Consider the following 13,473-nt stretch of genomic DNA (forward strand, 5'->3'; position numbering starts at 1 on the left):
TCCCTGAATGAAAGCAGAACCACCACACTGACATGTTGGTTCTCCAAGCCCTCTGCCCAGTCCAGAGTGAACTTCTGCACTGAGAAGGTTTTTCCAACACCAGCCACGCCGTTGGTCAGAACCACTCTGATGGGTCTCTGTTGGTCAGGTAAGGCTTTAAAGATGTCCTGGCACCTGATTGGAATGTCATGGCGGGTGTCCATCTTGGAAGCTGTCTCCAGCTGCCTCACCTCATGTTGGGTATGAACTTCTTCACTCTGTCCCTCTGTGATGTAGAGCTCAGTGTAGATCCTGTTGAGGAGGGCTCTACTTCCTGTTTCATCACTTCCTTCAGTCACACGTTCACATCTCCTCCTCAGACTGATCTTATGTTCATCTAAAACCTCCTGCAGACCAACATCTGCTGAAAGAAAGAAAAACAATGAGACTAAAGAGAAAGAAAACTCTTCAATGTCTGAACAACACAAGAAGTCCAGTTTTCAGAAACGAGTCCATCAGCAGACAGATGTTCAGTCTTACTTTGTACACAGCTGCTCTGACTGGCTGTCTGCAGTCCAGCTCTGCTTCTGGATCTTTCTCCACACTGTGCAGAAGCTCTGATGGTGACACAGAAAAGTCAAAGTGGAGATACTTCTGTCCACCTTTGATTAGACTCATTATAAAAAGGAAAACAAAGTTTGAACACAGTCATGTTTCCAGTTCACTGACTTACATTTATTCCATGGACACTCACTCTAACCTGAACCACAGCTACAACCCAACATTGTTGAGGCCTCATCTCCTCCTTTCCTGACTGTAGAGGTTAAATATGCAACAACCAACAAATAAAAGAATTTGGTTCATTTCAAAGAAATTCACACGGTGACCAAGTAAAGTAACCGTAGTAAAGGAGACAACATCCCGTTGATGGTGGGATTATTTGAAAGATTTGCTTTAGTCACGTCACCAAATGCAGTTGAACCACCCGTGGATCGATGTAGGAGCAGGGAAATACTGCAGGGAGACTTCCGGTTCAGCGAGAAACCAAGATGGACGTGTAGTTGGGAGTCTGGCAGCAAACTTTTCTAATTAACCCCCCAAATTCAAGAAGATAAACAATTATTCGTGATTCTTGACTGGGATGAGTGGGGGTACGAAGACGAGAAGTCACACAAAGCGAGCAGCATACCAAGAACATAAAGAAATGGATAACTCTGATCAACGGCGGGACTCCGAGAGTGTTAGCGAAATGCCAAAAGACATCAAGATGGAGCTGCAATCATTTCGCACTGAAAGTAAGCAAGGTATGCTAAAAATGAGAGAAGAGTTGAGACAAGACGTGAGAGCTGAGTTGGCATCATTGAAAGCAGAAGTCTATCAAAGCATCTCTGTAAATACTGAAAAAGCCAACACACTTGAGCGTAAATTGACAGAAGTAGAGACACGAATAGCAGAAGCGGAGAAATTAAACGCAGCCATGAAAGATGCTTTAACCAAAGTTATGGAAAACTACAAATCTATACAAAGAAAGATGACGGATTTGGAAGGACGATCCCGGAGGAATAATATTCGACTTTACGGAGTCCCGGAAGGAGTAGAAGGTGAATCGATGCCACAGTTCGTGGAAGATCAATTGAAAAAAGCTCTTTCATTGCCACAGGATATGAGACTACGGATACAACGAGCCCATAGAGCGTTGACGGGAAAACCGGGTCAGAACGCGCCGCCCAGGTCAATAATAATAAATTTTCAGGAATATATATGTAAGGAGGACATCTTGAAAAGAGCCTGGGCAGGCAAAGTGGAGTATGAAGGTCAGCATATATTATTTGACCATGATTATGCCACAGAGGTGGCCCGGAAGCGTCGGGAATATGGGAACATCAAAAGGGCATTGAAAGAAAAAGGTGTCAGATTCCAAACACCGCTTGACAAAATTCGTATCCATTGGGATGCGGGTGTACGAACCTACGGCAGCGCAAGGGAGGCTGCGCTTGAGCTGAGAAAGAGAGGATACACCGTGCAGCTGCCAGGAGCAGATTCAACGGATTTGGGACCGGAGATGGAGCATCTTTCACGAGCAACACTGTGGCAGTGAATCGACACAGTAAGAGGATAATACAAGCTGCTCTCAAGACATGAGGATCTCATCTATGTCACTTAAGGTATCGATTATTTTTCCCACGGGGTTATTTAACTTGAGTCCTTAATTATTTTCTACCCGGGGTTTCCCCCTTTTTCCTTTTTTTTTTTTCTTCTCTTCCGAGAGTGACAATCTATTCCTAAGTGTGAGAACAACGATCAAAAAAGAGCACCTCACTGAATAGTTTAATACAAAATAGACTTCGCTGTGACTTTAAATATCGCTGCCAGAGATCGTTGGACTTTTGGATGTGTGAAACATTATGTATCACCGCCAAGGAGGGGCCCTCTGTGAAGAGACTTTCTCCTCAGCCTGCCAACGGGGATTCGGGGTGGGAAGCGTTCACCCCAACGTGGAAGTTGGGTGTTATAGGGTTTGTTTTTTTTCTTTTACTTATTTTGCAATGTTGTAATGGTATATGGTGGTTGGCCAAATGTCAAGGCCACAATTTTTTGTTGTCTGGAGAATTACGATCTACAATTGCGTGGATTATATGCCTTTTAATAATATAAAACTGGTGTCACTGAATGTGAATGGTCTGAATAACCCAATCAAAAGAAGTAAAGTGGTAACAAAACTCAAAAAAGAAAAGGCACAGGTAATATTCTTGCAGGAGACTCACCTGCCCCAACAGGAACATGAAAAATTGAAAAGATTCCGTTATAAAAACACCTATTACAATTCCTACAGACAAAGTCAGAAAAGAGGAGTAGCTATTTTAATAGCAAACTCTGTACAATTTGAATGCCACAAAGAAGTGTCTGATAAAGAGGGTAGATACTTACTAATTAAAGGGAAATTGGAAAATAAACTAGTTACCCTGGTTAATATCTACGCCCCACCAGGAAGTAAGAAAAATGATTACAAAAATTTATTCAATTTAGTGACACAAGAATCTGAAGGTTTGGTGATATGTGCAGGGGATTACAATGTTGTGCTAAATCGGGATATTGACACTACCAGTGCTGCAACATGTAAACATCGTTTGTCTAATTTCATGAATACAATTTTACAAGAGGTGGGACTGATTGATGTATGGAGAACACGTAATCCTCAAACCAGGGACTACACCCACTACTCTGCACCTCATGCCACATATTCGAGAATCGATTATTTTCTAATTAATATTGAAGAACTTCATAATGTTACAGATCGTAAAATAGGTGTGGCAGATGTTTCAGACCATAGTTTGATTAGTCTAGAAATCAGTCTCGATAATAGGAAAATACATACAGCATGGAGACTTAATTTGGGTATTTTAAATAGGGATGAACATGTTAAGAAAATTAAAGAAGATATAAAAATGTATATAGAAGGCAATGATACTGGAGATGTGAGCCCAACTATACTTTGGGATGCATTAAAGGCAGTCTTAAGGGGGAAACTCATAGCCCTAACAGCAGCACAAAAAAAAGCGCGACTGGCCCTATATAAAACTTTGACAGAAAAACTTAAACATCTGGAGAGGGAACATAAACTACTTAAAAATCCAGAAATTCTAGAAGAAATATCAGACATCAGAAACCAAATTGATGAATTACTAAAAGAAGAAGTAGAAAAAAAGGCTACGTATATGCAACAAACCTATTACGAATCAGGGCCCAAAGCAACTAAAATACTTGCCAGTAGACTGCGTAAAAAGCAGGCATCAAGGATTATTAATAAAATAAGAAATTTGGATAGTAACAAATTACATTATATGCCCAATGAGATAGAAAATGAGTTTAAAAAATATTACACGAGACTGTATTCACAACCGGCAGCCTCAGACCTTGAGACAATTAAAAATTTTCTTGACCCGCTGGATCTGCCCTCCATAGGAGATACCCAAAACAAGTTACTGATTTCACAGATTACGGATAAGAAACTAGATACAGTTATTGCCGAACAGAAAACAAATAAAGCCCCAGGAAGCGATGGCTTTCAGGCTGAATTTTACAAAGTTTTCAAAGAAGAACTCAAGCCACTTCTTCTATCTTGCTTCAACTGGACTCTGAATCAGGGAATAGCCCCACCATCATGGGGAGAAGCTATTATAGCAATTTTACCCAAAGAAGGAAAAAACAAAGAATATTGCAAGAATTATAGACCCATTTCCCTCCTAAATAACGACTATAAATTGTACGCTTCGATCATTAGCAAAAGACTCCAAAAGTTTGTACCAGATCTGATAGAAGTGGATCAAACTGGATTCATCAAGGGACGTCAGGCACAGGACAATATAAGGAGAGTCCTTCACATTATTGACAATGCAGAAAAAACTAATATCGGTACTGTGTTAATTAGCTTAGATCAAGAAAAGGCATTTGATAGCGTAAGTTGGCTCTTCCTATTTGGAGTATTGGAAAAATTCGGGTTTAAGGACAGCTCAATACAATGTATAAGGACAATCTATAATCAACCTACAGCTAGAATCAAGGTGAATGGTAGTCTGACAGATAGAATTCGGCTATATAGAGGCACAAAACAGGGCTGTGTCTTGTCACCAATTCTTTTTGCTTTATATGTTGAGCCACTAGCACAAGCAGTGCGACAACATTCAAAGTTGGAGGGGGTATCCCTTGCTGGACAAAAACACCTTATTGGATTGTTTGCTGATGACGTTATTATTTTTCTACGAAACCCTGACAAGTGCTTCCCAATTTTGATGCAACTATTCCATACCTTTGAATACTTATCAGGCTATAAAATTAATGTATCCAAAACACAAATTCTATCATTCAATTATATACCCTCCCAAAAGATCAGAGATGAATACAAATTAAATTGGCACTCGAACAACATGAAATTACAGCGTAACCTTGACAAAATCACTATCAGATATGGCGGACATAAACTATAACCAGGTGGAGGGCAACATTAGAAAAGACCTAGAACGGTGGTCGGCTACAAACTTCTACTCAAGAATCCAAATAATAAAGATGAATGTTCTCCCAAGACTGCTATACATGTTTCAGTCACTCCCACTTCCTATATCTCAAAAAAAAATTCAAAATATGGGACAAGATGATATCAAGGTTTATTTGGGGTGGGAAGAAGCCCAGAATAAGACTAACAACATTGCAACTCCCGAAGCGCAAGGGAGGGATGGCTTTGCCCAACCTAAGGGAATACTTCTATGCAGCTCAATTCAGACCACTTGTTGGTTGGTGTAGACCAGAATATGAGGCAAGATGGAAGGAAATTGAGAAAGAAATCGAGGGAAACAACATTCAAATTTTTATCTCTGACAAACATTTAATGACAAAGAATAAAAGTGGAATGAATCAAATTGTGAAATTTACATTAGACATATGGCACACAGTAATAGAAAAATGTCAGTTAAAAGAACAACTATTTTTGCTCAGATGGTTTAGACATGATAAAAATTTCAAGCCGGGACAATTGGACCAAACATTCAAACAGTGGGAATTAAAAGGGATTACAGCAGTTTGTACCCTTATGAAAAACGGAAGACTAATGAGTTTCCAACAACTAAAAAACAAATACAAATTGGAAAATAGAGATTTCTTTAGATATTTGCAAGTTAGGGACTACTGCGCAAAACAAATAAAATCTGACTGGCTTGGGAAATCACTGGGGGTTGTCGGAAAAGTAAAAGATTGCTATGAACATAAACAATTTAAAGCCATTTCCACCTTCTTTATTTCGTCATTAGAAGAAAATAGACAAGATTCAACACTCTATATTAAAAAGAAATGGGAAGTTGAACTGACCATAAAAATAACAGAGAAAGAATGGCTCAATATGTGTGAAATGCAACACAGTACAACTAATTCGCCGTTGTGGAGGGAATTTTGTTGGAAAAATTTGACACGTTTTTTCATTACACCTAAAATAAAAAGCAAATATAGTGCGCATGCGCCAACCAGCATCCAGCCTGTTACAGTCGCTCCTGCTTTTCTCTTAGTTTAGCTCTTTTTTTCTTACGTATTCTTTTTTTTTCTGACTTGTATTTTCATCCGTTTTCTATCTCTTACTCAATCATGTGGATTGAGAGAGTTTTTGTTCTTCTGGTGGCCGTGGAACTGTTACTTTTATCAAGGAACGGGACCGCGGCACATCTCCTAAACTCACGGACTGTTTACTCCAGAGATCAGCTGATCGCCCTGATGCCGGCCGGCTCGCTGGCCAGGCCCGCAGAAGTACCAGCTGAAATTTGGAGGAAAACACATCGGGGATGCAGAGGTCAAGGACAGAAAAGAAGAAAAAAGGTGACGGTGAGACAGCGGAGGCTCGAAGCAAGGAGGAGGTTTAAACCGTGTCTGCCGTCTATCGTGATGGGAAATGTGCGATCGTTGGCAATTAAAATCGACGAGCTCTCAGCACTGGTACGGAGTCAGAGGGAATATCGAGAGTGTAGCCTGATGTGTTTCATCGAATCATGGCTGCACCAGGACATTCCCGATGAGAATGCTTCTGTGGAAGGCTTCCACACTGTTCGGGCGGACAGGGACAGCATCGCTAGCGGTAAGCGGAAAGGAGGTGGGCTTGCTGTTTTAGTTAACAACCGGTGGTGTAACCCTGCCAACATAACAATCAAAGAAAGGATTTGCTGCCCGGACACTGAACTGTGTGCTGTTGGACTCAGGCCGTATTATTTACCCAGGGAATTCTCTCACGTGATCTTGGTGGCTGTTTATGTTCCTCCCTCTGCTAACCCCACAGCTGCATGTGACACTATCCACTCTGCCATAGCTCGGTTACAGACTCAGCACCCGAGTGCCTTTATTGTGATCTCGGGTGACTTTAACCATGTATCACTGGACAATACACTAACAACATTCAAACAATATGTGGACTGTCCCACCAGGGGAGAGAAAATTTTAGACTTACTGTATGCTAACGTCAAGGATGCATACAGCTCCTCCTCCCTCCCCCCACTTGGTAGGTCAGATCATAACCTGATTCACCTCACCCCCCGCTATGTGCCAATTGTGAGGAGGGAACCTGTGACCACCAGGACTGTCCAGGACTGTGAGGAGGTGGTCAGAGGAGGCAATAGCGGAACTACAGGGCTGTTTCGAGGTGACCGACTGGGAAACACTCTGTGAGCCTCACGGCGAGGACATCAATGGGCTTACTGAGTGTATCACAGGCTACATAACTTTCTGCACCGACTCCATTGTTCCAGCTCAGACTGTTCATTGTTACCCAAATAACAAGCCGTGGGTGACTAAGGACATCAAAGCCCTCCTCAACAACAAGAAGAGGGCTTTCAGAGGGGGCAATAAAGAGGAGGTGAGGAAGATCCAGGTGTTACTAAAGGACAAGATCAGAGAGGCTAAGGACAATTACAGGAGGAAGCTGGAGTGGAAACTCCAGCAGAACAGCATGAGAGAGGTGTGGAGGGGCATGAAGACCATCACTGGATTCAGGCCAACCAACAGCAGGGGAGCTGAGGGAGGTGAGAATAGAGCCAACGAGTTGAATCTGTTTTTCAATAGATTCGACACCACAGTGTCTGCTCCCACCCCCACAACCTCACCTGTAGTCAGCCTGGAATCCAGAGCCACACCACTGTGCCAGCCTCTCTCTTCACATGTTGCCTCCTGTGAGATTCCTGACACCCCTCCCCCACTCATCACCTTTACTCAATACCAGGTTGAGATGCAAATGAGGAGACTTCACTCAGGCAAGTCTGCTGGACCAGACGGAGTGAGTCCCCTTGTCCTCAAGACCTGTGCCCCCCAGCTGAGTGGAGTCTTTCATAAACTGTTTATGCTGAGTCTGAGTCTGCAGAGGGTCCCGGTGATGTGGAAGACATCATGCCTCGTCCCTGTACCAAAGACGCCACGTCCCAGTGGCCCCCAGGATTACAGGCCCGTGGCACTGACCTCCCACATCATGAAGACCCTGGAAAGGCTCATCCTGGACCAGCTGCGACCCATAGTAAGACCACATCTGGATCCCCTTCAGTTCGCTTATCAGCCTCGTCTCGGAACTGAGGACGCCATCATCTACCTGCTCAATCGTGTCTACACCCATGTGGACCAGCCGGCGAGCACTGTGAGGGTCATGTTTTTTGACTTTTCCAGTGCTTTCAACACCATCAGGCCGACCCTCCTGGGTGATAAGTTAGCAGCGATACAGGTGGATGCTTCTCTGGTGTCCTGGATTGTTGATTACCTGACAGGAAGACCACAATATGTACGTCTCCCACAGTGTGTGTCTGACAAGGTGATCAGCAACACAGGGGCACCACAGGGGACTGTCCTCTCCCCCTTCCTCTTCACCCTCTACACCACAGACTTCAGCCACCGCACAGAGACCTGCCATCTTCAGAAGTTTTCTGATGACTCTGCGGTGGTTGGATGCATCAGCAGGGATGATGAGACAGAGTACCGGGCTGTGGTCGACTCCTTTGTCACGTGGTGTGAGCAGAATCATCTGCAGCTCAACGTGGCAAAGACCAAGGAACTGATCGTGGACTTCAGGAAGACCAGGAAACACTTGACCCCTGTTTCAATCCAGGGGGTCAGTGTTGACATTGTGGAGGACTATAAATACCTTGGAGTACACATTGACAATAAACTGGACTGGGCTAAAAACACCACAGCACTTTACAGGAAGGGCCAGAGTCGTCTCTATTTTTTGAGGCGACTGAGGTCCTTCAACATCTGCCGGAAAATGCTGAGGATTTTCTATGAGTCTGTTGTGGCCAGTCCGATCCTCTATGCTGTTGCATGCTGGGGGAGCAGGCTGAGGGTAGCAGATGCCTACAGACTTAATAAACTAATCCGTAAGGCCAGCAATGTTGTGGGGATGGAGCTGGACTCCCTCAAGGTGGTGTCGGAGAGGCGGATGCTGTCCAAGATAAAGACAATGTTGGATAACACCTCCCACCCACTCCATGACATGCTGGTCAGTCACAGGAGCACGTTCGGTGAGAGACTGAGATTACCGAAAAGCACCACTGAACGACACAGGAAATCTTTCCTGCCTGTGGCCATCTCCCTGTACAACGCATCCACTTAACACACTGTTTACTGCTACAACTACACATGTTTCTTGTTCAGCTATTTATTTATGAGTGACTTATGTATGTATGTATGTATATATTGTACTATTCTTAGTTAGTGTATTGTCTGTCTTGTCTTAATGTTGGTTTATAATGGAGCACTGTAACAAAAAATAATTTCCCCCAGGGATCAATAAAGTATTCTGATTCTGATTCTGATTCTGATTCTGAAACAGACCTCAAGTTTACAAAATTGTTGGAGATTGTGTGGAGAAATAGAAGCGGATCATTCTCATGTATTCTGGAAGTGCATTAAAATTAAAAAGTATTGGGAAGACTTAAAAATGAATATGGATAATATTTTGAGTTATACACTCCCAAATACTTGCCAAGTGATGTATCTAGGAAACATAAAAGAACACATACAAAAAGAGGATGTGTATTTAGTCAAAAAAATTCTGGCCGCAACAAAAAAAGCAATTACAAAGAAGTGGTTACACCCAGATCCCCCCACTCAGCGGGATTGGATCAGTATTGTAGAGGATATCTCAGAGATGGAAAAAATAACATTCAACATTAGACTGATGGGAGGTAAATACGACAGACTACGGAGGAAGTGGAAAACATTCAGAAGTGACACAAATGAAATAACATAATAGGTTTTCTTTTTTTCTGCAACGTGATAAATGGAAAAAGATATGTAAACTCCAGACTCTATGTTTGTTTGTATGTTTGTTTGTTTGTTATTTTCTTTATTGTATGTCCACAATGTTAACATAACCTAATAAAAATCAAAGTAAAAAAAAAAAAGAACCACCCGTGGATCCATGTTTGACCATTCTACCACTCTGAGCTCTGCTTTTTAATCATTTTATTATTATCATCATTCATTTATTCATTCTTTGGAGGGCGGCTATTTCCTAATGCCGCCCTAATAAGCTGATGTTCAAGGGGAAATACAACAGAAACTCTTTCAGTGTTATTCATTAATAAATTAACAGATAAACTGTGAAGAAGAAAAAAACTGAGATTTAAAGGAGAGAGTGAGAAACTTGATCATCCATCCTCATAATACATGTTTATCAGTATCTGCTGTGACCATACTGCAGTAATAACTACAAGTCTACATTTCTGTGACTGTTGATCAATCACAGCAGGAATCTGAGCTCATCTCTGCACACAGAGCAGCTTCAGCTCTGGGATAAACTGCTCGCTTCACGTCCTTCTCAGCTCACAGACACTCATCCTGATATTTTCCTTTAACATTTGATGGTATAATTCATCTGAGTTTACACTTTATCTGCATGAATACAGAAAAACAGACCCAAACACCAGAAACCATCAGTTTCACCATGTAGAATATGTTGTTGTTTCCTTGCTTTTAATTCAGAGAAAAACTCTGATTTGGATTTTCTCTGTTCTCTTTGCCACAGCCCATCCCAGCAGCAGCTGAAGCAGCTGACTGTCACAACACTGAATAACACTTTAGGAGGAATTTCAGAGGTCAGTAAAGCTCCAGTTTCAACATCAGTTAATTAATCATAGTTCATCATAAATGTGAACCTGGCTGGCACACATGTTAATGTTAGCCATTTAAATATTAGCAGTTAGCTGAGGCCACAAGAAGAAGAGGCCCTAGAAGAACAATGGATGATAAGATTAGATTTCCAAGACTAGGCAGAGACCTGTTTTCCTTTACTGTCTCTTACAGAGGAGGGAGCAGATACCAGACGAGGTCACGGAGGTACGGGGAGGATTCGCAGCAGACAGCAAGACTGCCACGTCCATGCGAGAGAGCGATGGCTACGATAATCTCTGTTTTTGTTTCCCTATATAATGTTGTACAGCCCATGTGAGGGTCATCCTCTCTGTGAACCAGATGCTTGATTTCACACAGAGGTCCACCAACTGACTTTGATCAGTTATGGAACGATTTACCTCGACAGGCTCCTTCACTCGCTGCTTTTAAACCTCCTTTAAAACACACTTTTACTCCCTGACCTTTGACCCAGTGTGACATGTTGACTCACTACCTCAGACAGCTTAAAAATAGTCTTTTTGTTTTTTGGTGCTGCCTAAAAGAACCGTGAAATATCTGTCGTATATACAGTTATGTTCATATATTTTTGTACTACATCAGGAAACTCAAAAATATAGTTTGTAATATTTTAATCCTAATTTTTAAAACTGTTTTTGTCATTTTTCTTCTCCCATTGCATCAAAAATCATTATTTACACTGAATAAATGAGTCAGCAGCTCTCTTACATTGTTGCTGCAGGTTCATTACTGAAGTCTGGAGGTTCTTCTTTGGACCAGTCACTCCTCACAGACACACAGCTGGATGCTGCAGATCCTGCTCCATCCTTTTCCTCCATCTTCTTGATGTCAGGGTGGAGTTAGTCTGAGAGGCAAACACACACACTCAGAGGTGCTGTTGTACTGGAAGCATCACACTGACGGGTTTCTAAAGTTCTCATTGATCATTTCATGGAGTTTCTGTGGTAAACACTGTCCTGTGACGTATGTGTTATGGTGAGGGTCATGAGGGCTAACCAGCCCCACTCCTTACTCCTCATATTTCAGCCTGAAGCACAATAACAGCCTAAACCTAACCAGGAGGCTGTAACCTCAAAGGGACTTCATGGTTAGAAATAAAGGTTCAATGAAATGAAGCAGATCATAAAAACATGAGTTCCAACTTTAAAAGAAGCATCCACACGATGACGGCACAGCAGAGGAGCACTTTCTCTAACACACTGATTCAGTTCCACTGACACAAGGACACACACAGGAAGGCACACACACACAAGCCTTTATAAGAAACAACACAATCATCTGCGCTTGACTTGTCAATCCAAGTCCTTAGCCCATGAGCCCGCGGTATCAGACCACAGATATTCCCTTACTTTGAAAAAATAAAGCCAGTTTTCAGAACAGACCTGATGTTTATGCTACAGCCTGTTTACCAATATAATCAATATCAGATATCAGAGCAACAGAAACCTCGGTGATCAGGACGCTGGGACTGAGAACAGGAAGTGGCTCAAACGTCACAGTTTCATAACGTCACCCTGAACTCCACTCACGGAGTTTCTGTCGCCATTGTAGTTTTTAAAGTCCCGTGATAAAGGCGGGTCTTTCTGTGAATCCGCACGCTCATTGGCTAATAGCTCGAGATTGACACCTCGTTATCCAATGAGCGTGCGGGAACTTCCGACATAAAGTTGTTTCCTTTGAAAAACCAAAGTCTGATTATTTTTGCCTCCACTGACGGAGCCTGTTGTTCCCGCCACAGAGACACAGTAATGTCAGAGCAGTGTTAACACTCACCCTGCCTCAGCACAGCTCTCACTCTCCTCCTGCTCTCTCACACTAAACGGAGGCTCAGCTAAACTCACTTCCTCTCTACTTACAGGAAACCAGCGCTCAGAGGAGCCGACCGGCCTCACATTTCACCCACAGACACGAACAGCGTGGAATTATTTTATGTCATAAGAAGAAACATATTCATGTTAACACTCACCTGCCTCACCTCCACCTTCCTCCTCCTGCTTTCACTTTCACTACTGCTCCCTAAACACAGAGGATGCTGGGACTTGTAGTTGTTTCCTTCCGGTGCGGTCTTCCTCTTTGTTTGTTTGTGTTTGTGTTCAAGTTATTTCGATCATGTAAACATCAACAGAACACGTGAAGCCACACAGAGTTTGTATGTCGAGGTGGGTAGGAGGGTTTGAGGGTTTGGGGAGGGGTCAGAGGGAAGAGGTCTCGGGAGTTGCAGGATCTCTAACATTAGAATCTAAAAATGTGTCTCATATAGGTGTTATTTTGGTACTTTACACGTCACACAGTTTCAACAACTCCTTATATGGTACAAGTTCCTCTTTTCTGTCTGGCTTCCTGTATTTATTAATAGGGCTTTGGAGTTGACGTCACGCTGCAATGCATTGTGGGAGCGTGGCGCCATTTTCGGGGTCTACGATCCAAACAAACTCACTGTTGGAACGGCGACGACGACAATAAACATGTTTAAAAGCAGCTCAAAAGAAAATGGACGGTATAGAGACCGATTGCGTCCAGAGGCGAAGCAGCGGTATTTGAAAAAAAATAGAGTGCATCGCAAATCTGGACCCATATGAAATACGGCAGTGGAGTAAAGACCCAGACGACTTACCGCCACTGTCCTACCCCGATATCTTCACCTATCTTGTTTGTGGAGTAAGCGCTTACACAGCGAACCAGTTTCGTAATTACAAGTCACTGGAGGCGCACATCCAATTTACAAATGGCTGGGTGCAAGATTTGGCTATTTTCAAGCCGCCAAACTCTTGAGTACGTCGTCAAAGTAAGTCAGCTGGAGTGCATCGAGTGAAATAGCCATTTTCCACCCCC

At 42.7% G+C, this 13,473-nt stretch overlaps 1 protein-coding gene across 1 annotated transcript in view; it reads right to left on the reverse strand.

Moving 5' to 3' along the window:
- Positions 1-13,108, reverse strand: part of LOC120733281 — a 38,048-nt gene extending 24,940 nt beyond the window's left edge. Inside the window, exons 1-2 of the mRNA XM_040031379.1 lie at positions 13,079-13,108; positions 12,155-12,160 (exon numbers count right to left, since the gene is read on the reverse strand). Of these exons, the coding sequence (XP_039887313.1) occupies positions 12,155-12,160; positions 13,079-13,108 (36 nt within the window). The remainder of the gene's footprint in view (positions 1-12,154; positions 12,161-13,078) is intronic.
- Between the last annotated feature and the right edge of the window lie 365 nt (positions 13,109-13,473).

Source organism: Simochromis diagramma, unplaced genomic scaffold (assembly GCF_900408965.1).
Source record: "Simochromis diagramma unplaced genomic scaffold, fSimDia1.1 OVJJ01000435.1, whole genome shotgun sequence".
NCBI lineage: Eukaryota > Metazoa > Chordata > Actinopteri > Cichliformes > Cichlidae > Simochromis > Simochromis diagramma.